Source organism: Pogona vitticeps, chromosome 7, assembly GCF_051106095.1.
Source record: "Pogona vitticeps strain Pit_001003342236 chromosome 7, PviZW2.1, whole genome shotgun sequence".
Classification (NCBI taxonomy): Eukaryota; Metazoa; Chordata; class Lepidosauria; order Squamata; family Agamidae; genus Pogona; species Pogona vitticeps.
This window is the reverse complement of record NC_135789.1, coordinates 18,202,913-18,228,840: the sequence shown is the minus strand read 5'-3', so window position 1 is coordinate 18,228,840 and position 25,928 is coordinate 18,202,913. Positions and strand designations below refer to the sequence as shown.

Here is a 25,928-nt window from a genome sequence, read left to right as displayed (position 1 = left end):
CAAAGACTTGGGGATAATTAAATTCTGAAGGTTTGATGTGCCGAAAATCCTATGTCTTCACACCCATGATTTTTTTTTCCTGCTTCCTTTCGGCACTTTCCCATTCCAGACTAATTAAGGTGTAATCATCACTCATTTGCCACCGGAGATAATATTTCTCACCCATCTACTCTGAGGTCTCTGAGGTTGTTGTGGCTGATTTAATTTCATCCCATTTTAACGGCATGAGCTGAAATGTCCAAACATCAAGGCAGGAACTCAAATCCAAGCAGATCTGGCAGACGGAGTCCAATTTTCTCTTGAATGACTCTGGTGTTGCTCACCACCTCCCTCTGAGGTGATGGGTTCCGTTGTCGTACTGCTTTAACAGTTAGGAGGTTTTTCCTGATGTTCAGCCAAAATGTGGCTTCCTGTCGCTTGAGCCCATTCTGATGCATCCTGCACTCTGAGATGATGAAGAACAGATCCTGCCCCTCCTCTGGAGGACCGCCTTTCAAATCTTTGAAGGGTACTATCCTGTCTTCCCTCTGTTTTACAGTATTTTCCATGGTCGTCCTCCTCTAACAGTTAGGACGTTTTTCCTCAGCTGAAATCTGGCTTCCTGTAGCCTGAGCCTATTGTTGTGTGTCCTGCACTCTGGGAGGATCGAGGACAGATCCTGACCCTCCTCTCCTTCTTTGCTTTTGGAAAATGGTTGCAATCAAAGAGCCCCCCCCCAAAAAAAATAAATGTCCCCCTTTCTGGTGTGAGGTTGTGCTGGACCTGACAGGCAACGGCAAGGTCCCAAAGGCATTGTGCGTCTCCAGGAAGCAGACGGGTCACCCGGTTTGAGGTCTGCTCTCGGGCCACCAAAAGCAGGCCGCTCCCGCTTGGATGGATCCGGCCCTGTCCTGCCGCTCGGCACAGGCAAGGGTCTCAAAGAGGGAAGGACGGACACGGCTCTGGTTTTAGATCGGACGGGCCCCCTGAGGGGTGGGGAGGAGAGATGTGGTGCCAAGATTTAGTGAGGGGAAGCCGTGAAACTTTTTCATTTGTGGGAACACAGAAGGAAGGGGACAAAGCATGTGGCTTTCTTTCTGTGCTGGAGGGCCTCAGATCCCCCATTGCTCCTGGTGTAAGTGGAATTTGTCAATCAATTTCAGAGTATTCGGAGCGTGGGGGGGGGTGCCCAAAGACCTTAAGTTAGGTTTATCAAGTCAGGCCTTCAGCTCATCTAACCCAGTGCAGTCAACTCTGACTGGCAGCAGCCGCTCTCCCGGGTTTCCGGGCAACATCCTTCCCTAACCCAGTCTAACAATTCTATATTCCTCGGGGTTTGAAATTTGGAATGATCAGCGCATTCAGTTTAGCACAGTGGAGTATGTGTGTGGGAGTCATTTGTTACCTGTGCAACAGTCAAAAAGCATGGCCCCTGGAATCACCAGAGAGGGCTAGGAAAGGATTCTCCATTGCTGCCAGCCAGAGTCGCCAGTATGGGGTGAGATGGGTAAGTGATCTGATTCAGCCTATTCGGGCTCTTTTGTGTAAGGAGATGGTGATGATGAGCTTCCGTACACCCAAAAGGACTGCTCTCGTTATTGTGTACCCCTTCTTTTGGCCTGGAAAGGCAGAGGACCGAGCCCACCACCTTTTGCAAGTGAGCTAGAGTGGGTTCAGTCCTTCCTCATCTGGTGGAACCGATCCACCAAGCAATGTAGGTCTCTCCAGATGCAGAAGACAACCACGTGTTGATGCTGTGGATGGTCTGAGGACGTTTGCATCCTCGGAGAAAATTAAGACAGACCCTGCGATATCTCTCAGGGACAGCTAGGGTGCCAGAGGATCATATTTTACACGGACTAGACAAGAGGGGTCCATTTTAATGGAAATCCCTGGGAAAATCGGAAGGGCTGCTGATCGTTTGGATGAAAGAAAGAGCCACAGCGACCTCTAATGAAAAGAGGAGCCAAGGAGGAAGGGAAGATCCTTAGCAGGAGAGCTCCGGGGGAAAAAGGGGGGGGGGTTTGTTTAAAAAGATTCCCCTTTCCCTTCATCCAGGCTCTTTTCCCACTGTTTTTTTTCTCTAGAGGGAAAGCCAAAAAACGGTAGGAAACACAGTTCCCGCCCTGATCGAATCCATTCAGTTCTGCTCTGGTCTTTGCATCTGAAGTTTTTAAAACTTCCAACATTGGCGTGGAGACTGGGGATCTCTATTCTTGGTTCGACTCAACGTCCTGGAATGGTGGAACTCCTTGGCTACTGTAAGAAAAAGAGATGTGTTTGAAATGCAGATTTGAAGGTATTCTTCACCTACAGCTGGAGGTTCCATCAACATGATGATCTTCCCCCACACTATCATTTATTTCCTCCCTCCAGGAAGGAATTAGCTGAAGCTTGGGTTAAGCTAAGAGCACATCTATGCTACGTGTCAATCGGTTTGATAGTACTGTAATTGAAACTTCCATGGCCCAATCCTGTAAAATCTTGGGATTTATAGTTTAGGAAAAGAACGGGGAATTCTGGTGAACTGCCTCAAAATCCATAGGGAAATTCAAAATCCTTCCTTTATAGATACCAAGATGGAGACACATTAGTTAAAGTGGAATCAAACTGCCATAACTCAGTAATGCAGATTTACTGTTATACTTTTTTGTTGCTATCTTTGTGTGCCATCAGGTTTCTTTTGAGTCATGGCAACACTATAAAGGAATGATCTCCAAAATATCCCATCCTCAACACCCATGCTGAGTTCTTGAAAACTCAGGGTCGTGGTTCCTTAGGGCGTCAATCCATCTCACAATCGATTCTCCTCTTTTCCTGTTTCCCCAGCATTCTGTTTTTCCTAGTGAGTCTTGTCAGATTTATTATGCAAATTTCAATCCTTTCCTTTTAAAACTACTAGTATTATACTGATAATAACCCAAGGAATGGAACAAAGTTTGAAAAGGAGATACATAGCATAGGTGGTTTTCCTTGATCTTTAGAATTTGGACTGAGCATGAGAGATAAAAGCAACATTCCCACAATTAATATCATCGTCGCCAAGCTGGCGCCATCTCTCTCACCTGCCCCTTGCAAAGCAATGAAGACATGTGAATTAAGCTGGCACAGTTCCTATTCATAGGCCCATGAGAGTAAATACTTTTCAAAAGATAAACGAATCATTAAAGATGTTTAAGAGCCAGCAAAAAGGACACTGTTGTTCAAGCTCCCTTGAAAACCCACAAAAAAAGAAACAGCTAGATATTTCGGAACAGATATCACAAAAAGGCATATTGGATTTCAGTGGTTGTCTTTGTTGTTATTATTATTATAAATTATATTAAAGCAGTTTATGAGGCTGCTTTCAGGTTGATTTCTTTATAAGCTGCCTTTCTCTAGTCCAGTTGAGGCCTTAAAAACCAGTTGCATTAAATGTAAATCACCATGTTTTTATCTTCAAAACAACTCTAACCAGCACCCCACAGAAACTCTATAACCCATAACATGGATCAGGCATGGTCTTTCAGATGTTCCCGGAGCACCGCTCCCGTCATACAGCATTACTGGCTGATGGGATTTGTATTCCAACATCAGCCACAAGTTGACCGAAAAAGGGTGTCAATTTAAAAAAAGGGGGGGTTTGACCCACCGAATGAAACGTGAAGATCAGAAAGCAGGATTCAATTAGTACAGCTTGAGCTTTTGAATGGAGTTGCTCTAATTAAGCTGGCCGCTTCCACTGTGTCTGGCAGAACATGGTTGCCGTACGTTCTAGTACAGTATTTTTGTTTTATTTGAAGGCTGTTTTGCCACTGTTGGGTGCCTTTCTGAAGAGGAAAGGATCTATCCGGTGACCCTGTGACCTAAGTTACTCAGAGCGGGCCTCTGTTTTAGAAAAGGATAGAAATAGTCATGTTAGATGAAGTACCCAAAGGTCATCAATTCCAGCCCTGCAGCCCGGACGGATGGCCGTCCTCCTCTGCTTGAAAAGTTCCAACCAAGTAGTGCAGAATGGGAGCCGGACAGGAAGAGCAGGGACCCCACACACACACACTTGACCCATCACAAGGGGCAAACCCCTTGGTGGCAAGTGTGCGGTGCTTTCACATGATGAGGTGAGAGGCAGTGAGGTATAATGGTTGGAGATTCAGGGGAAGGCGCTGGAAACCTGATTAACATCCCTGTTCGGCCCTGGAAACTCAATGGAAAAACCCACTCCTTGAAGCTCTCCTGAATCTTGGAAACCCAAATAAGGTCACTGTTAGGTCCCATCATCCCCAAATCTGGCTGGGGATGGTGGAACCTGTAGTCCAAAACCCTCTGAAGGGTCACAGTTTTTGAAAAGGCAGTATGATCACAGGAATATGTTCATTTAAGCCAAGGGGATTTTTTATTGGGGGAGGAGGTTTCCTTATTTTGGGGGGAGGTCTAGATCTTCATGGTTTGAGTGTCCACCTTAATTGGAAAGAATAGACGTAGAAGCTGGGGTGAGTGGCCTTAAAAGCAGCAGAACTTAAGGGTTGCAAGGAGGCAGTTTGTCCATGCTCAGGAGTACTCTTGCCCACAGCTACTTCCTGGTTGCCAGAGCTAATCCCAAATAATCCAGGAAAAATATATACATTTCTATACATTATTTTCTCATTAAATATCTTCTCCAATCCTCTGATCAGTTTTATAAATTTAAAAAATAAATAAAACGTTTATTTGCCTCGGGCCTCTCTAGCCCTTCCAACTCGTTTCCCGGCCCCTAAGTCCTCCACCGTCCCACTATAACCCGCGGCGGAAGCGGACGCCTCTCTTCGGCGCATGCACCCTCCTTCTTCCCCGCCTTTTTGCCCGACCAGCAGTGGCCGATCTGCCGTTCCGAAAGCTCCGCCTCCTCCTCCCCTCTTCCTTCTCTATTGGCCAGGGTGCGGCCTTGAACACCCAATCCTGACTTCCTATGGTAGGTCGGGCCCCGCTTCTCCGTCCGTCTCAAAAAAGAAAAAAAGAGAAAGAAACTCTCTCCTGAGGAAGCTCGCTTGCCGATTGGCTGGAACCCTCGACCCCTCCCCTGACGTCAGCCTCACGGTTAGGAAGGGGAAAAAACTCAGCGCCCAATCCGGTTCACCCAGGATGCACCGCGCCCGCTCTCCTATTGGCCACAGCCTCCGTCCGTCCGGGAGGGGGGGCCGTTGCTAGCGGGCATGTTAGGTTGAGGCCCCCTTTCGATTCCCCCTCCCCTTCTCCTGGTTCTGCCTGGATGTTGTTGTGAGGCGGGAGGGCGGCTGTTGAAGTTTGGTTGGCGTCGCGGGGGGCTGGCCGTGAGAGCGGCAGCGCGAGGCGGCGGGGAGAGCTACGCGAGGCCGAGGCTCCGTGTGCGGCCTAGCCGCCGCCGCTGCCGCCACCACCACCTCCTCCTTTTCTTCCCCCCATCTTCCCGGCTCCGTTCCTCGTTTCCGGCCAAAGGAACGGGAAGGCTCGAGTTCGCCGCCGCCGCCGCCATGACGCTGGAGTCCATGATGGCCTGTTGCCTCAGCGACGAGGTGAAGGAGTCGAAGCGCATCAACGCCGAGATCGAGAAGCAGCTGCGGAGGGACAAGCGGGACGCCCGGAGGGAGCTCAAGCTCCTCTTGCTCGGTCAGGGCCGGGGCGTCTCTAAACGCGCCTCGTTTTCTTTTCCTTCCTTCTCTTCCTCCCCCCCCCCCGCTAAAAAAAGGGGGGAAGAAAAAGCCCAGAAAGGGAAAAATATCCGGAACAAACCTGCCCCCAAATCCCATGCGAATAAAAACACTCGCAAAGATGCCTAGAAATGGGGGGGGGGGAGAAAGACATAGAAAAGAGCCTCTTCTCGCCCCCCCGAAAACGCCACTCCTAACCCTACCCCCCAATTTCATTATCTTGCATTTTTTTAAAGGGGGTTCTTTCTCCCCTCCTTTTTGGGGCCTCGCCTTCCCTTCCGTCCTCTTTTATTTGTCACTCCCCTCCCCACGTTTCTAGCCTTAAAAATAATAATAATTAAAAATAATTTAAATGGGCCACGTTTATTATTCCTGGGGGAGGGAGGGGGGACCCTGATTTTTAAACCCCTTTGGTTTTGCCTTTCCCCCTTTGCTTTCAGGGGCTGGGTGGTTGGATGTCAGGTGATAATAAATATATATACAGTATGGGGTGCAAGCAGAGATGGAATATCAGGATGTCGTTTATGCATAAGTTAGGTATAATACATATCTATAGATATTTAGGCGTAAGTATAGGTGGCATGCATGGCTATATACATGCATGCCTTTGCGTGTGTCTGTGCCAGTGCTAGAATTTATATAGACATGCACTGTGCCCATATTTGCATGATATACATATTTCCTACTCATTATAATATCTCTGTATTATGCCTAATTATATATATCTGTAATATAGAGATAACTACTTTATACATAACAGATGTCTATATATGTTACACCTCAGTAGTATATAAATATATTATTTATTAATTATATACAGATACATATATATACACACACACACATGAGTGATTTACATAGCCTGTTTTTCTTTTCATATATTACTCTTATAATTGTATGTGTAACTTAAAATAATGTTATATGTCCAATGTTTTATACACATACACTTATATGAGTGATGTATGAATAGAAAAACAGGGTATGTAAATCACTCTTGTGTCTGCGTGTGTGTTTATATAAAGTTCCATTGAATTCTTACCTGTTTATATCTGTATATATTTAACACATAATGTATCTCATAATATGTATATATACCACTGAGATGTAACATATATTGTTTTTGTTTATATATTATATAAAGTTATGTTTAGCTCTAATTACTTGTTTATATCTGTATATGTATCTATGTGTGAATGCACGTATCCAGGAAAACTTTGATGGAAGTGCTGTTCAGTTCTCATTCATGTTTGAATGACGTGTGTGTACATAAATCTGTTTGTATATGTCTGTCTGTGCCTCTCTATCAGCATATACTTCTTGCTATGTGTCTCTTACATAGATTTATATATATCTATACACACACATGCAAACACATAGCCTTGATTTTTCCCCCTAGCTTTTACTTTACCTCTTGAAGGTGTGCTTCTATGTCTTTCACAGTCACAGGATAAAAGACCACACTGCTTGCTTGTGTATGTACACACCCCTCTCTGCATGTGTTTGAGTGTGCATATAAAATGTTTAGCACATATGTTTTTCTAACTTGGATGACGCACCTCTTCTGTCCTTTTGGGTATATGTCTTAAATAGCCTGAGTGGAAAAAGTCCACATAGTTTTTCTTTTTTTTAATGCATGTGTTATCATGTCACACTGTATATGTAGATAGATGGATGGGGATAGATATGCAGTTATAGTAGTTTCTTATTTATATTTGATGACCTGTCTTCCCTCTATGTTGCTTCCTTGTTGCGTTATTTCACAGCACCTGTGTGGGGTTTTTTGTTTGTTTGTTAATTTTGGTTCCTATGCCCTGGTCTTCCTATTTCTCCTTTTCCCTCTCACCCTTTTTATTTATACACACACAATCCTGTAGTTCTCTAAATTCATACAGGCAGATAAGTGCATATATAAAAATGCAATTCTTTTTATGTATATTTTATGTATCCTTGTTTTTTCAAATTTCTGAGTCATACCCAGGTTATTAGTGAAATTGGGTCCCTCTATGCTCATGTCATGGCTTTCTTGTTCTCCCCCCCCACACTTTATATATTCACATAAATCTCCTCCTGCTTTTCCTTTTTCATATGTTCAATCTTAGTTAGATCTGCACATGTAGCTTTTTGCAGCTTGAGTTTGTTTCCTCCACTCATGAGCCCTTATTTCCTCCTTTCCCTTACCCTTCCTTTGTGTATATCTACTCTTCTGTTTCCTAAATCATATTTATGAACAGTTCTTGGCTTTCTGAATTTGGTTCATGTGCCCTTTATTGGTGTCTACATGCACACTTATGTTTCTTATTTGTCTAATCCTTTCCTACCCGTTTATAGCCCTTTGCTTTTGGACTCTTATTTCCTTCATGCACATTTCCCGTCTACTTGGCTACCTTCCTTCCTCCCACTCCGGTTTTATAGGCATGTATGTGTCTACACAAATACACTTGCTTTTTTATTGTTTGTGTTACATCCTCTTCCAATGGGCGTACAACTCCTTCATTTTGAACTTCATTCCTATAAGCATGTCTCACTATTTCCTTCATTTCCTCCTCACCCGTGCATTATTTATTTTTTACATATTACCTCTCCTTGGGCTTTTGTGCATGTGTTATATTCTTGTCCAATTTGTTAATGCTACTTGTCTTTTTAAACCAGCCTCCCTCTCCCGCCCCTGCTTTAATGACATGCATTTCTCCCTGATTCTATGAATTATTCCCTTGTGTAGCCTGTTCTCAGTGCACATGTGTATACACAAATAGGTGTTAATGTATACTACATATATCTTTTCTCGTTTGTTTACACTTTTCTATGTTTTGACTTTGTAATTTGGACACTTTCCTCCCGGTGAGACTTTTCTTCCTGTGCCTTATCTCCAAAGAGAGAAATTGAGTGTCACCCGCCACCCCTTCCCCACCCCACCCCACTGGATTTACTTTGTATTCTCAGTTTATTTACCTTTCATATCCCTTCTTTTCTCTTCCACTAAAGGGAGCCCATAGCGGGATTTCTCTCCCTCTTCTTGTTACATCTCGGCAGCAACAGCCACCTCCCTGTGAGGTCTGTCAGGGGAATGATGGAGGGCAGTGGGCTCAAATCTCTGGCCCTGCCCCGTCCTTTTCAGGAAGGGACTGTAGACAGCCCCCCCAGCCAATGTTTCTAGCTATTAAGGTGGGCCTTCTTTAGCTATCACTTCCCTTACCACTCTGCTTTCTCCTCTCAATTAGATTCCTCGATTTATCATCCTCTCTTATCGTTCCTTTGACTGCAAGTGGGCAGTTTGGTATCCGATCTGTAATAATTTACTGGCAGGAGGAATTGTTTCCTGGGATTTATAACTCATCAGGAAAGAAAGAAAAAAAAGCCCATAGTAGCTCTCCTTCTTCCTGTCCTTCATGTCTATTAACAGCCTCCTGCCCCACCCACATTATGTAATTTCAGTGCCTTTGATTAACTTCTCCGGTATTATTATTTTCCTAGGACTGAAGTCCAGCTGTCTAACCTTTGATTATTTTGTACATCTATTTTTCGGCTAAAATGTCACTGCGGTGGCCCTCCGTCCCCTGCCGGTTCCCATAATTTCCCAATCTTTCAGTCCAGTTCCCCTGATTCCCCTGATAAACCATTATTTTATAGTTCTTCCACAGTTTGTTTGTGGGGATTTCTAGATCTCACCTGAACACCTTTCTTTTCTACCTCCTTCACCCTAACCTCATCGTGTTGTTTCCCAACCTGTGTGTTTCATTTCTCCGTGTAGCAGTATTTATCCCCTTTTGTATGATTAAGCTTTTCTCCCCTGCTGTGACTTCTGTTCTGTCTGCTGGCCAATATGTCTCAAGAGTAAACACAATCACTTGCCTTCTCTCAGCCCACTTGGATGGGTGAGGGTCAGAAAGGTTGCAACAAAATCCAGTTGTAATCGCTCAGTGGGCTTGAAGTCTCTGGCTACAGGGCCAGAGGTTGGGAGTTCAGTTTCCCCCACTGTGCCTCCGGGACAGAGGCTGGTCTCAGTGATCCTGAGGGTCCTTTCCAGCTCTGCAGCGCTAAGATGATGATGACTCTAAGGAGGTATTGGCATGGTGTTCAGAGGAAGCCTGATGTTTGCAGAAGGGAGAAAAAAAGAACCAGCAAAAGGAAAGAGATCACACAGGGAGGGAGGGAATTATAAAGTGTTCAGTTGGAAAAGGAAAAAAGTGGGGAGAGGACGATGATTTTGTCTTAATCCTTAAATGATTATTGTCTGCACCAGCTTCTAGCAGGTCCTTCTTAGGAGCGGCTTATAAGATTGTTAACATGGTCTGGTGAATCGGGGCCCTTAATCGAGGAGGTAGTTAAAGTTGACGCCTGTCCATCTCTTCCTCCCACAACCCTCTGTGTGCCTTCGGGATGCCCTTCGCCTCTGGTCATGGTAATCTACTCTTTGGCTCCCCTCTCTGATGATGATGATGATGTGTGTGTGTTACTTTTTTTTTAAAGGCCGGGGATAAGCAAAAAGTTGTGAAAGGCTAGTCTTTGAATAGTTAAGGGCGAGGCTTGTCCAGAAGCAGAAGTGTCTCAGGAGGCAGACTTTGGAAGAGCATCCCATTGGCAGTGAGTTAGAGGAATGATCAAAAGCGAGGGGGAAATCATCTGATGGTGCTGGGGGAGACCCCGCAGGTGGTGTTTGACCACGACTCACAGCATTCCTCACTCCTGGCAAACGTGCCCGGTGGAGTTGGGAATTGAAGTCCCAACCGCGTCGGGAAGGGAAGAGGCAGTCCAGCGCCTCTGGAACGCCGCACGGTTCTCGTCAGTGCTTTCGAGATTTCACTTCCCTCCATTTTCCCTACGTGATTTCTCTTCTGCGTTCCCAGCCAAAGGCCTTCCTCTCCCTGCACTCTCGTTGTTGTCGTCATCATCTCTCTTGCTTGGCATCCTAAAGGGGAATATATTCTTATCCTAGCTCTTGCAGGTGAGGAAAACGTTTACAGTTCTTAAGTCGTATCAGTTTCTTCCGAGTTAAGCTTCAGATTTTCAGTGCCGGTTACAGATTACAGCTTCAAACTATCCTGAGAGTGGTTAAGCACTCAAATAGTGACACCCCCCCTTCTTTCTTTGCTGAGGCGCCCAGCTTCTCTGCTTTTGCCCGAGTGCTTGGCCACTGAACACGAAGCTGGAAAAGCCGTGCAGTTGCATCGTGTCCTTTGACGCCGTAGGCTTCTCACAGCCTTGCTTTCTAGGTTTGCGAAGTCTTTGGTCTTTCCCCTAGCTTTGCTTTCAACGCATTTATTAACCTGAAATAACCCCACTTGGAGTAAGGAGGCCTGTACTAGTCTCGCCCTGATCTTGTTGCTGTCGGTTCTCCTGCAGAAGACACTGTTATAAAACATTGTTTAAGAGATCTAGTAAAATAAGATGAGGTCCCTAAAGTCTAATTTCTAAAATCAGATGCCCTTTTGTTCAGAAGGCTGTCCTTCCCCCTACGTTATGCTGTGAGTGTGATGATAATTTAGCAAATGAAAGAGAGACACTGCATGGATACATCCTTGATGTTGTTTTATCTTCCAGGGTGTAATCCTGGGGGGAACAAACACTGCAGTTCTGCCAGGGCACAAGTAAGTCCGTCAATGGGCCAGCGCTTTAGTATCTGAGGGAGCAGGTCTTCCTTGGCAACCGGGAAAATGGAGCGTTATGACTTGAAGGTTTGGATGAGCAGCAGAGAAACCTCTCTGCCCTTTTCTGAAGGGGCCTCTGAGAAATTACAGTGGTTTATTATTTTATCCTGTACCTCTCTTTTGGGACTTACCTGTGGAAGGGGGAAAGCGAGGAAATTTGGGGGGGGCAGTGAGGCAACTTTGTGACTATAGTTACATGTACAATGTGTCGTGCTGATTTGTGATGCTCTTGAGCTACCTATCGGAGCACTATTGGGTTCAAATCAGTCACACCCTTGCTTCCCGGAACTGGTTTTGAACTGGAGGCATGCTGTCTGTCACACATGGGACGGGTCTCTAGCTGAGCAGTTTTGCTCAATATACCCCTTAGAGTCTGTGCGTCAGACAGGGAAACCGAGGCTTGCTAAAAAATGTTGCCGTGCTTTGACACTGGACAGTTTGCATTCCTCAAAGTTTGTGCTCACCTTTACTGCAGAGTCATTTTATTGTGATGCAGCTTTTTAAAATCTTTATTTACTTTAAAATAGGCAACCAGATGCAGTGTCTGCCTTTCAAAGGAGCAGCCACCTCCCTTAAGAAACTTGGATTTATTTCTTTTTGGGTGCATTTTAACTTGAAGCCCCCCCCCCTTCTGGACTTTTAACGCCCACTCATGCAGGTGGGATGTGTTCGACAGCTAAGAGCCATCAGAAATCAAAAGCCGTTAGCATCTTTTTAGCCTCAAGAGAAGTAGTGAAAAGAAACGTGTTTTGCCGCCAGGTGTACAGAACCGTGGGTATGATTCTGTCTACTTGACGGGACATAGTGCTGAAGCCGGACTTACAGTTGCAATCATAAATTGGTAATTTCTTATTTGATATACACCAACTCGGAGGGCTGTCTAGGAAAAGTGAGCTGCTTATCAACTGACCCATAGCACTCTTTGGGTGGTTTACAATGTCATGATGCAGGCTGCGCATGGCCCCCACCCACCTAGGGAGCTGGGTTCTCCTTTTACCAGCCTCCGAAGGCTGGAAGGCTGAGTCTCATGCTTGTCTGGGTTCACAGTGCATTCATGTAGTGGCTTTTCTGCATAAAAGAGCACCGTTCCCTGTGCCTCAAAGAGGTGACAGAGAGCACCTGGCAGAGAACTCCTTCCTTCATCACCTTGGGTGATGGAAAAAGCCATGCAGGTGACTCCTTCCCAGGGAGATTGCTCTCTGTTAAAAGAGTGCCATTAAGCATCTTTGCAGCTTGGTGGTTTTCCTGAATCTCCTTGCCTAAATGCTAGAGAGAGAAAGAGCTTAAAGCAGGCAGGCGGGCAGGCAGGCAACAGGGTCATTTTCACTGTCCACAGATTATTCAGGCCACCTCTTGTGTATAACTCTTCTTCTACATTCTTTGCGTTTCATCTGCATCATTTAAGGCTGCAAGGATGAGGTTTATGGAGGTCCTTGGTACCGGCTGCAGACAATACACAGAAGGTGGGGCTGTTCTCATTTCTGGTCCTGGCGGATTGATCTTCTTTCTGGAGCAGTGATTCCCAACCTTGGGTCCCCAGCTGTTCTTGGACTACAATTCCCAAGACGTCTCCACCATGGCCAGTGCTGGCTAGGACTCCTGGGAGTTGTAGTCCAAGAACCCCCGGGGACTCATGGTTGGGAACCTCTGTTCTAGAAGTATGGCTAACGACACAAGAACAGAATCTCTAAATTATAGTTTCTGTTCCTTCCTGCTGTGACTATTTGGGGTAAGCTGGTGTAAAAATTACCTTCGGAACATGGCTTTTACCTGTTTGCATGACCTCTTTTATCTATGCTGTGTTGGTCTAGTTGACGGCCTCTAAGGAATCATTGGGGATGTGCAGGGTCAACCAGTGTCCACACTCGGGACTCCCTTTAGGTTAGTGGTTCCCCAGTGAAGAGGGTTAGAGCTGTGGATTTCTCAAGAGCCCCGTTCTTCATCATTGTCTGAGCAAACCTAGAACGTCTTTGTGTGTGCCTGCTTCCAGCGCTTAGCAGCTCCTCATCAGCACCCAGAAATATGGGTCACGCCTACCTCTTTGGTGTCTCGTAGAAGTTAGGTGTCGTTGGTGGGCATCCTTCCAAGGGTTTGAACTCAGCATCCTGTTTGTATAGGAGGAGTGATGGTGAAGTCATGCAGACCTAGTCCAGAGTCGTTGGCTCTGCTTTCTAGAAAGGAAGCAGGTTGGCCGGCGTAACCTAGCGTGGTTTCCAGCTTGGGACCTCTGCGGTCAGTGGCTGGAGTTCGAGCTGCAACAGGCCCTTGCCTGCTTGATCCGAAGCTGAGGCCGCTGGCTGGTTGATCCAGGAGCTAGCAGGGTTTGCTTGGTCTGGATTGAGCTGTTGAAATTTTTGCCAGGAGGCGGATTTAGTCAAGGTGGCTCGCCAGGGTTTTTACTCCCTTAGAGAAAGCTTTCTCGCTCTAGCAGGACGGCAGAGCCTTAAAAGAAACCCCAGAAACACGCCATGTTTAACAGTGTGATGTTGGCATCTCATCGCTAATTTCAGCTTGTGCCGTTGTGCACAAGAGCAGTGCCGATGAGGGGGCGGTGGCTGGAAGCATTAGGAAGTGTTTCCTAGTCTTCCTGTAAATATACATGACTGGTTAAGAATCGAGAGTGCAGTTTGTTTTGGGACCGAATGATTCACTCTAAAACTATTTTTCCTGGAAAGGCTTCCTAAAGGAGGCCTGCTCTAAAACCTGGTTTGTTAGCCATTTCTGAGAGGTTGGTTGCCCTCTTGCAAGAAGTGAGGACGACTGGCCTCCTCCGTCTGTCCCATTCAGAAAAGCTGCCACCGTTTCGTCTCCGAAGGTGCCCAGTGAGGGTCGCTTTAAGGAGAAAGATGGTTTTTAAAATATTTTAAATGAAATTTTAAAATGTAGCATTTTTGGTAGCCCCTGGGAGGGGGCCGTTTTGGTCAGCTGATGTGTGTAGAACACATTCTTCAAAATATTCCTTTGCTTCATTCTGTTTCTTCTAAGTGTCCCGTTTCCCTTTGTCTTCAGAATTGAAGTGTATGTTTCCGGCGATGAGAAGTTTTGCTTGGTTATGGATCTCAGTATTCATGTGTTCCAAGATCCATAACTCACCTGAGCCTCCAGTCACCTGTTTTTGGGGAGCCCTAATAGCAGTCGCACACCCCTTTCTGTGGCTGCATTAGATCCCAGAACCTCCCAGAAATCATCCCCTCCCTCCTTACAAAACCAGAATGTCCTCTGTTGCTGATTGTCTTTATTCAGGAATAAATAGCTTTCGTTTCAGTCCTCTCTTCCTTGAGGGACAGAAACACAGCTGGGCAGCTTCTCTGATGCCTTGGTGGCCCGGGGCAATGAGAAGCAGTGAACGGTCACTTGTTCGCTCACAGAAGTAGCCGCATTACCGTTTCCAGTATCCTGTTCCTTGGAAACATGGTGTGGGACTAAATTGTGCACCGGTTGCAGAGGAAGCATTGCAGGGAGTCCCGTATCCACAAGATCAATATTTGCTGAATAACATATCCGTAGTCTGAAAATATTGAAAGAAAAATCCTAGAAATATATATTTCTAAAGATTATCAGAACTGGCCACTTAAGGGAGCCTGAGACCATGCTATGTACAGCTTTCTCTGTGAAAATAGCGTTCGCTATCATCTGCGTTTTTCAGCATCTGTGTGGGAACTTGGAACTGGTTTCCTGAGGGTACTGGGGTCCTACCGTACTACCTCAGTTGGCAATTTGGAGTCTGCTCCGTTTGCCATTCAGCCAGTGATTGTGTGTAGTTATCGGCTCAGTGTTGTTGTTTAAATGTAAGTCATTGAAATGCTGCAGTTTGCCTATTAAATGTGTTTCCATTTTTATTGGACTTCTGATAGCATTCTCGGGTGCTGTTTTTTGGCAGGGTGCCGTGATGCAAATTTAACAAAAGGAAGGAGATGTTCTCTGAGTGGCATCTTGAAGGCAGAAGTTTAAACAAAAACAATTGCAGCATCTCTTAGTGGCAGAAGGGAAGCCCAAGCCAAACTCTACAGACTCATTTTTTTTTAAAAAAAAAGTATGTGGGGGAGAGGAACACAGAGATGAGACCACCTTTTATTTTTTGAAGGACAGCCATAGCCTTTCGAATACGGTGCAGAAAATAGTTTCCTGTCTCTCCTCACTTTCCTCTCGCCTTTCCCCTCCCCTTTTTCTTTTTTCTTTTCCTAGGCACTGGTGAGAGTGGGAAGAGCACATTCATCAAACAGATGCGGATAATTCACGGCTCTGGCTACTCTGAGGAGGACAAAAAGGGTTTCACCAAGCTGGTGTACCAGAATATTTTCACTGCCATGCAGTCGATGATCAGGGCCATGGAAACCTTAAAGATTCTGTACAAGTATGAACAGAACAAGGTGGGCCATCCCCCCCCCACGGCTGGCGCTTGCCTCCCCACATCCTCTTTGCCCCCTTGTTTCATCGCTCGAGTGTAGGTGACTTTATGGAGCTCCAGTTTTGTGGTGTGGTTCTGTGATACGCCAGAGCTCCTCTTTTGGGTCTGTTGCAAAGCCTGCATCGTATCTATAAGAACGAGAGTTCCTCCATTTTTCCTAACTGGTTCATTCCCTCAGGAAAGAGTTAATTTGCAATAGTGATGGAGAACGTGGACTCCCCCTAAGGCTGCTTCTGCAGTTCCCAAGCCCTGTGGCTGGGCAAGACCTAAGTTCCATGGGAATTGCAAGGCATTAAAGGGCCTGGTGAGAAAGAAACAGTGTCTGGGGTGGAAGTTCGCCTCTGAAACGATCAGGCTGTCTTTTATGAGTGTAGCTTTTTTGCATGATCAAAACCTCTTATTTTTCAGGGTTACGGATTGTTCTGAAGGGCTTTCATGCCAAAAACTAAATGGAATTTCAATTTCTCAAATCAATTTTCCCTCTGCTGGGGGGGGAGGCACTAAGGTGACTGTGGGAACCTTAGAAGCTGCCGTAGCCTGGACATTTTTGACCTCTTTAGTTAACTGCATTCTGAGTACCTGCATAGGAGCTGAAATAAAGGCTCGCTTCCTTTATCATGCTCCTGTTAGCAGAAGTTCTGGAGGCTCAATTTGGCTAAAGTAATAATGTTATTTTCAGGGGCAGAGGTATATTTTGATAGTTTTAAAAACCAGCTTCACTGTACCGTCTTCATAGGGCTAAATCCGGCTGTTCAGTTAGACTCCTTGAATGAATACGTAAGGCTACCCATTGATTTCGTGGGTTGAGTCGAATCAGGATGAACAGTCAAGTGTGACTTAAAACTCTTGCTTCCTGAAATAAAAAAATTAGCCTGAGGAATTTTGACTCCAGTTGGATTCGGGTTTTGAGATGTTCGTAGGAGCTGCACCAGGGGGAAAGGACAGAAGAATGGGAGGGTGATGGCAGGAGAAAATATCCTCCTATGTCAGCCTTTCAAGCTCAGTTTTCTTTTCCTTCTCTCTCTGAAACGGAAGGCCAACGCGCTCTTGATCCGGGAAGTGGATGTAGAAAAAGTCTCCTCCTTTGAACAGCCCTACGTAAGTGCAATTAAAACATTGTGGAATGACCCGGGAATTCAAGAATGTTACGACCGGCGGCGAGAATACCAGCTCTCTGACTCGGCTAAATAGTAAGCATATACAGCCCTTCTTCCCTTCAGCACAGGGAGGTGCCAACTCCTGCAGTGGCATTTCTGGTTGACTGGGGTCTCCCCTAGAACGTGGGAGTAGGATGAAGTTCTCTTACAAAAGAAGGTGTGGGACCTCCATTTCCACAAGATCAGTATCCACTGATTCACTCCTCCGGGGTCTGAAAATATTTTAAAAATATTAAAAGAAAAATCTTGAAAATTTCTATATTTCTAAAAGCAACGTTACCAGAATTGTCCACTCGAGGGAGCCAGAGACCATGCTACGTATAACACACAGTGGTACCTTGACTTATGAACGTCTCTACTTGCGAATAATTTGAGTTACAAACGGCTCCATTCGTAAAAACGTTGCTTTGACTTGCGAACAGAGCCTCAACTTTTGAACAAAAAAGAAAAAAACCTTTCCTGCCCTTTTTTTTGACCTAAGTTCATCTTAGAAAATATATTTAAAAAATCACCCCCTAGTGGTAGAGCATGGATTAACCGGCTTTGCATTAGTTCCTATGGGAACTAATGCCTCTACTTGCGAACAGCGCCTCGACATAAGAACGAAAAACAGCCTGAACAGATTAAATGGTTTTCAGTGCATTCCTGTGGAAAAGTTTGCCTCGACTTACGAACTTTTCGACGTACAAACGCTGTTCCAATAGGGATTAAGTTCATAAATCGAGGTACCACTGTATGCCATAATCCACATTTTTCTGCATACGTGTGTGGGGGGGGTTTGGAACTGATCCCTCGTGGATACAGGGGTCTTCCTGTATTGTGCAACAAAACTTAATCTTTTACCTATTGCCACTGAACCTCCTTGAGCCTCGATACGAAGGGCAGAGGAGTGGTTCCCCGCCCCGCTTTCTTATCTATTGATCTCCAGTTCTGACATCTTTCCTGGCGCCTTTCCTGTGCTTGGAATTGGTTTTGCTTTTGAAACCTACCTCCCAGGTCCTTAACATTGCCCTGTCTGTGCGGCTAACAACGTTTGTTTTTCTGTCTCGACCTTGGTGCGTTTTCAGGGTAGCTGTGCTACAAAAGGGGAAAGTTAAAACACGAAGAGCCCTCTGGGACTAACACACTTCTTATCCAATTTTCTTGGCACTTCCAGGCCATTGGAGGAGGAGAACCCCCTGGTATTACGTTGCTGTGTTTGTTAGTCATAGGTCAGGGTGGGGGAACCTTCTGCTTCTCCTGTTATATTGGCTTTTAATGCCTGCCGTCTCCCATGGTTGGCCAACGCTGCCTGGAGGGTCACAGTGTTCCCTCACTGTGTGTTAGAGTGTGAAAAGGAAGGGGAGAAGGACTGTAGAAGAAACCCTACAAGGTTTTTTTTTTTTTTTTTTGGTGGTCAAGGTGGAATTGGATAGCACAGTCTTCCCCCTTCATACAAGGAAAGGTGGCTGAAGCTGTTGAGCAGAATTTTGTTTTTGACCAGAACTTCTCAAAACTGGCTGAATTTACACTGTAGACGTAAAGAGAAAAAAAACGGGGGAAAGCAAAAGGGACGGAAACACCCATCCCTAACTTGGGTTTCATACTTTGTTAGAAACAAGAAGCCTGAGCATTTCAAGAGCTGAATGCTGCTATTGTGAGACATTTTGGAGCTCTGTGGAGTTCTTACTCCTCGTCTCTCCTGTCTGTGCCTAGCAGAAGTAGAGTAACGTTGTTGAATACTGGGTGGGCATGGGATTTTTTTGAGTGAATGTATGGCACAGGTGATTAAGCACAGCTAAGCTCCATGGGAGCTCCAAGGTGTTTTGGATCTGGGAAGCACCCTTTGTGGAGTAGTGAGAAGACTACCAGACCCCTAATGCTTTGCGCCTCCCATGGAACTTAGCCCTGCCTAGCTGCTTCCTCTGCTCGTATCATGTCTGAGAGAAGCCATTATTTCTACAGCCACTTGAAAGGCATGTGGTTTTTTTTGGGGGAGGGGGGCGGTTTAAATTCCTCAGAGGTCTGGCTGAAGGGATTCCCGGAGACATCTGGGTCCTGTAGTCCATCAACTCCCATTTGCAAATCCTGATGGTTCTCAGGGCTGCTGCTGCACCACTATATGTGACCAGCCAACTCAAGCTGCCTTCATCTTCCTCTCCCTCCCCTTCTCCCCGCACATGCTTTTTGCAGCTACCTTACTGACGTGGATCGTATCGCCACCCCAGGGTACCTCCCAACCCAACAAGACGTCTTGCGAGTCAGAGTGCCCACCACAGGAATCATAGAATACCCCTTTGACCTAGAGAACATTATTTTCAGGTAACGTCCATGGGAGACAACCAAGGAAGAGGGAGAGATGGAGGCAGGGGAAAAGGCATGCTTTGCTTTGATCTATACTTTAGCTTCGTTATAGTAACTTCTTAAGATGATGACAGGCAGGGGTGTGCAAAGGGTATCAGGATCCTGGCTTCCCGTGCCCCAAATTTTCCCCATAGTGGTTTGGGGGAATGCAGTGGGAAACACTGCAGAAAACACTGGATAAAAGCAGCTTAGGGACAGACGTCTGGCATAATGGTGCAGCATTGTATATGCGGTATATCTGCACATCTGGATCTGGGATGCCTCCTGTATGGACCATAATAGGCAGGGAGACTACCAACCCCTTAGTGCCTTGCAGCTGCCATGGAACATCGGCCCACTCAGTTTCCCAAGCGAGGTTTCTCAGTTCAGTTCTGTTGCTGCACTCCGAAACTTACTGGCGGGAAATGGGTTGGGAACTAGGCATCCACCCAGTCCAGACCTGCCTTCCTTTCTGTCCCCCCCTTTCAGAATGGTGGATGTCGGAGGCCAGCGGTCAGAGCGGAGGAAATGGATCCACTGCTTTGAAAACGTCACCTCCATCATGTTCTTAGTCGCCCTTAGTGAATATGACCAGGTCCTGGTGGAATCGGATAATGAGGTGAGCCGGATTGCACACCGTAGGAATGTAAGGGTGCAGCTCGGGGGGGGGGGGTGTTGTGTGCGAAACGGGGATTGCCAGCATTGCAACAACTTTGTAAAACATGCTGGATGGGCTTTCTGAAGAAACCGGTTGGGAAAACCCTTAAGAATACACACTCAAAAAAGAGAAAACCCCTATATGTTTCCCAGTCCACCCTGGGCCTTTGTAGTATTTCTCTTCCCCACCTGGCTGCCCTAGAGCTGAGAAGCTGCAAAGGGTCTTGTGGCCCCTTGAAGGCTAACCTTCAGGAGCTGTCATGAGCGTCGCAGGCGGACGTCCCCGAAATCTGACATAAAACCAGCCAACTCAATTTTGTAGTCATGCAGCTCTGTCCTGGCTCTTCCTGCCTTCACCCTGAGATGAGGAAATGGCAGCTGCCATCCCACTGCTTCGTCCCTACCTAGAGTAGGGCCACCCGAATCCCACAACGCCACCCTGAGTCCTCTATCCCTTCTTTTCTGACAGAACCGAATGGAAGAAAGCAAAGCCCTTTTCCGGACCATCATCACCTACCCCTGGTTCCAGAACTCCTCCGTCATTCTTTTCCTGAACAAAAAAGATCTTTTAGAGGACAAGATCCTGTATTCGCACCTCGTGGATTATTTCCCTGAGTTTGACGGTAAGAAATGGCTCCCCCTCCCCTCCAATCGGGGTGAGAAGGTTGGGGGGGTGTCCCCAGTCCCTCTAAAGCCGAGACTGCCTTTGGGAGGGGGTTGAGACAGTGTGGACTGGGCACGGGCTCCAGTGGTGGCTTCTGTCTTTGCTCTGGGAACAACCCTATTGCGTTGATTGGGGTGGGGGAGTCTTTTCTACAAGACGTTTCTCGCCCTTTTTAAGAGGCTTCTAAGTCCAGGGGTGAGTGGGTTCAGAGAGAAGTCACCCTGGGAGTCGTTAGCCCTCGATTTGGAGGGTGGTTGATCGGACTGGGAATTTCCGAGGCTTCTTCCCACCCGCCACTCCCTCCGACCCTGGGAATCTCCTCTCATTATAAACCCGGCTTCCTCTCACATTCGCCCCTGCTGATGTGTTCTCAGGCCCTCAGAGAGACGCGCAGGCCGCCCGGGAGTTCATCCTGAAGATGTTTGTGGATCTCAACCCCGACAGCGACAAAATCATCTACTCTCACTTCACATGTGCCACAGATACGGAGAACATCCGGTTTGTCTTTGCCGCCGTCAAGGACACGATCCTGCAGCTCAACTTGAAGGAATACAACCTGGTCTGACCTTGAGTCGCTTGCCCTCTGTTCCTCCCAGTCCCCCTCCCTTCTTCCCTTCCTCCCCACCCACTGTGCTTCCCACATACCCCACCCCACCCTGTCCCGATCTCCCTGGGGAGACCTTTTGTCGCAAAGAAAGTTAAGACAAGAGAAACCCCACACATTTAACAGAATTGTACAGGAAGGAAACACACAATCTTAATTTTTAATGGTGTAATGATTGCAGATTGATCTGTGGAGTGGCCAAAGGGGGGGGGTTGCTTTTGTTCCATTTTTGTCTGTTTGTTTCACTCACTGTTATATCACGCCTGGCCCACGGAATTGGTGGTGTGGGTTTTTTTTAACAAAACAAAACAGGCACAAATGGGCCTTTAAGCCACAGTTTAAAACAGCAACAGGGGGCATGTTCCACGCACGCACACCCCCCTCTCTGCCTCTTCTCTCTCACTCTGTGTCCGTTTCCTGTTTCCTCGCCAGCGGGTCAAGGTGGCTTCCTCTTGGACTATGCGTTGCGTTGGCCGTTTTTAAATTTTTATTTTCTGTTCCAGCGCCAGCCAACTCCAACCCTCCCTAATCAGGAGAGTCAGATGGCTTGGCTGTGAGAAGCAGAGTGCACTACCGGTACCTTCACCTGCCATGGAACACCTCTGGTGTAAATCAGCTCACACTGGTTAGCTTTTGCCGCCCAAGCCCCCCTTGTACATCTTTCCAAAAAGGACAGGCGCAAAAGGGGTGTGCGTGTGTGTACTCTTTATTATGACACCTAGGGAAACACCTAGTGCTCTTCTAACGATCATGCAAACCAAGTCATTTGCTTATTCCTTCATTTCTTTGTACATTTTTTTCCTTATCAATTATGGAAGTTATATTGAGACTGTGATTTTTTTTAAATTATTGTCCTATATATAGTTTGCTACATATGCTGTACTTTACATTGATAGTCTACCAACCAAGCAATAGCTAACGAGCCTGGAGGAAGTGCCTAATTGTGCTGTTTGTTGAGTTCCCTTCTTTTTTTTAATTTTCCTTTTCTTTTAAAGAAGTTTGCTCGCTTTAGGGAAGAGAATCTCTATGTGGAAAAATGTACAAGTGTTTCAGTGGGGGCGCTGAGTTCTTTTAAACGGCAGAGTCCAAATTTCTGGCACTGGGGAGGGTGATCCGAGGTTTCCACTCTGTTCCCCTTTGGATCTTTCCCTTTTCAAACACGGTGGCACTTCCAGGAGGAGCAGACTTGAAGGAGAAAGTGTGGTGTGCCTTTCCAGAGCAGTTTGCTCGGGTGTGTGGAAAGACCTCCAGGAAACTGTTCGAGAAGTCCCAGAATTCTTGTAGATTCATTGCCAAGACATGTTTGGATGGCAAACACTACTTGTTCTCCTCTTGACAAAAACCTTGGAAGGTTTTTCCTGGGCTAGAAGTGCTTGCCCGAATACTTAATCCTGAGGAAGGAGAGGAATGCATAGCATGCATTTATGAACGAGAGCTGCAGCATACCAAAACCAAAAGAAGATTGTTTTTGAATGGAGGGGAAACTGCTGAGAAAAACAGCGCAGAAACTCTGAAAGTGAGCCAGGTGGAGGATTTTCTCTACCTTGTGTGCCAAATGTAATTCCTGCAACCTGCTTGAAGCACATGGGGATGTGTGGAACCACCGTTGCTGGTTTAATTGAAAGGAAAATTGCCACCGGATTGAGCAGAATACTCCAAGGAGGGCTTTTGTTGTTGATGATGATGACGACGTTGCTGTTGTTTTTAATTTTATTTCTAAACATTCCCTCTGGACATGTGAACGACAGGCAACACTAATGGCCTTCCGCACCACGAAACGCCAGATTTCCGAGATTCTATGAAGGGATCATCTTGGGGCTTCGTTTTTTATTTTGAAGAAGGCCACGTCAATGTCGAGGGGGTCGGGGACGAGAGTGTCCCGGGTTCCTCATGCCTTGTGCGAAGGGGCTGCATGAGCCATTGCTCCCTTGGTGGGCAAGGTGTGTGTGTGTGGGGAGTCACTTTCGTCTTCCCCACCTGCCTGCTTGTGGCCTGGACGCTAACATCTAAACGGCTTGCGGATGCCGACGGGTGGTTTTCCAAGCCAGGGAGGATGGACTTGTCTTCAGAGAGAGGGAGGTGGCCTGCTCCCGGATGCAAGAAGAAAACACTACAGTGGGGAAGGAAGTGGAGCCAGGGCACTTGAGCACATGGGTGTGGGTGTTTCCGAAGACTTGGGGGACCGGGGTGGGGGGAATCGGCCTGGAGTAAGGATATGCCGCACAAGAAGGTTGATGGGAAAGGGGTTTGAGAGAGGACGGGTGCTGCTTTCCCACATAATCAACATTCCCGATCCTTACAAAAATGTCTCCTGTCTCAGTATTTTGGAGAGTGGCGAAGGAAGAGGCATCCCTCTGGAACCAAGGCTGCTTGATGTTCCTTCTCTCTCTCTTTCTCTGGCCAAAAGATGCTCTCTTGTCATCGTCTGCCCTCACAAACGTGCCATGACTCTCCCTTCAACAGCACTCACCCGGAGTACCTTTTTGATCACACCGGCCTTTTCTGAACCCTGGCATGCTCGGCAGGCCTCGCTGGGGTCTGGGGTCTTGAGCATCTCACCCGCCTCTTTTGCCAACCCAGTTCAGACATTTCCATGAGTGTTTTTTGTTTTTCGAGGTGAGTGGATGGGCAAGGGAGAAGGGATTGGTCTTGGAAGAGATGCCGGCCCTTCCGCTTTATCTCCAGAACCCTTCTTAAGCCTGCCTTCTGTGGATCGCCTTTGGCCCTTTCTCCCCAGCCGGCGGCGGTCTGCTTTCCAAGAAATGAACGTGCCAAATCTCCCTCGGGCCACCCCTTTCCTCCGAGAAAAGCCGTCCGTCGCTTTGGGAGACTCCCGAACCGTGGACGCAAAAAAGGCTTGGAGGCTGGAGGCGCCCGAAAGTCAAGATGAAGGAGAATCCTAACCCAAGTTCTGTTCACCTTGCACTTTATTTATACAGAAGGAGAGAAACACCTACTGATTACACAGAACGCCTTCATGTTCCCTGGATCGTCCCCGTGGGGGGACTGGGACGGGGGATCATCAAAACGCATCATTCCATTTAATTTTTCCGCTTGGACAGGTTGCATCGTGAGCCACCGCCCCCCTCTCACCCCTGGCTGGCCGTGTCTTCTGATTTCACTTTAGCATTAATGGGTCTTGTCATTGCCTTCAATCGTGTGTGTGGTTTTGGGTTTTTTTTCCCATATGTTTTATTACTACTTTTTTTACGTGGTGTGGTTTCTCCCCCCCAGGGTGAGGGGTGTGCACTCATGTGTCCACATGGGCCATGAATTGTATTACGCTTCACTGCGGGGGGAAAAACTAAGGTTGTTTGACTCCATCAGAGGTGGAAAAGTCTGTAATCCAGTACTCTTGTGTGTATGTCAGTGTGTACGTAAGTGTGTGTGTGTGTGTGTGTGTGTAAATTTTTTTTAAAGCGTCGTATGGTTTCTGCCAATACCCGGTTCATGCTTGAGTAACCAGAGACTCTTTTTACAAGTTACCTGTGTGGTGGGGAATTTATTTGCTTATACTTGTATATTAAAATAAAAGAATCCGGATTTAGAAGGGGGGGGGACAGCAAGAGATGATGCATTAAAAACATGATCCTATTTAAAAAGAAAACAAAAAACTATATAAAGATTGCTGTGTTGCTGTTGTTTTTTTTTAAAGAAAGGAAACTTGGGTGCGGCATCTTTTTTGAAACTGCATGTAGTGTTTTAAAAGCGCAAGGGTGGGAGGGAGAGGGGATGATTATGAACGATATGGCCCAGAACTGATTTTTTTAAAATATATTTTGCCCATGTGTGTTCTCATTCTCTCTCTCTCTCTCTCTCTCTCTCTCTCTCTCTCTCTCTCTCTCTGTCTTGGAGGCAGGAATAAGGAGTTCTGGGAACACATCTATTCTCTTGTCCTCTGGGTGCTAACCTTCCATGTTTAGAAATACCTGTTGGGGGGGGGAATCAATTTTCATATCTTTCTCCTGAAATAAATTGTTTGAAATTGGAATAAAAATGGTTCCTTAAAAAACGGGGGGTGAGGGAAGCGCAACCCTCCTGTTTCCCCTCCGGACCTTTTTTGGTTTACAGCTTCAGAGGCTCAAGCGAAAGGCCCAGGTTTCTTGGTGTTTTTTTTACACAGACGCTGGAATCAACAGGGTGGAAAAACAAGGACACTGGCTAGACCAGCGCATGCAGGACCCTGAGAAAGCGAAAGGCACCCTTCGAACCCACAGCATGTGTGGGAAGCGTGTTCTCCTTGTGGCTCCTTTTGCACAAAATCCGTCTCCAGTCCCTTTTCGTTCCAGTTCGTGCGCTCTTGGGATGAATATCCACCTCGAAGCCGTTCCTCACTCCACAGAGTGGGGTCCGCCATGGGCCCAGAGGGAACCCTGCCCTCCTCGGCTCCAGGTTTCTACCTCGCCACTAGATGTCACCCAAAAGCCGTCTAGTATATTTCATTTTTTAAAAAAATAGCTGTACATAAGACATGCAAGCCCTCTTTGGGAACAGGGTGCCTCGGTCAGTAGCAGAAGGAACCACCACTTTCAAAGACCCTGAAAGCTTAAATATTGCAAGGTTTGTTTAACATAAGCTTTTCCTCTGCTGCAGCTGTCTGTAAACCAGGGGTCTCAAACATGCGGCCCGGGGGCCATTTGCGGCCCCCCAGATGATAGTTTGTGGCCCTTGCCTTGCCTGTCCCCCCAAAGCGCCCACACATCCTCTGCTGTCAAGAGTAAAAAAAGCCTTGCCTCGCTCGCCGGCTCTCTCCCAAGACAGCGCCTCTTGCACCCTCCATCCAGAACTGCAGCCTGCCAGCCAGCCCACCTGTCTGTCGGCTAAGAAAACTCCTGGGTGGCTTCCTCGGG

General features: G+C 46.7%; 1 protein-coding gene across 1 annotated transcript; it reads left to right on the top strand.

Moving 5' to 3' along the window:
• Positions 1-5,144: 5,144 nt before the first annotated feature.
• GNA11 (G protein subunit alpha 11) lies at positions 5,145-25,075 on the top strand. The gene is made up of 7 exons (XM_020794124.3): positions 5,145-5,580; positions 15,452-15,636; positions 16,710-16,864; positions 19,004-19,132; positions 19,643-19,772; positions 20,280-20,433; positions 20,849-25,075. The coding sequence occupies exons 1-7, from the start codon at positions 5,445-5,447 to the stop codon at positions 21,037-21,039; spliced, it is 1,080 nt and encodes a 359-aa protein (XP_020649783.1). The 5' UTR covers positions 5,145-5,444; the 3' UTR covers positions 21,040-25,075.
• Positions 25,076-25,928: the final 853 nt, after the last annotated feature.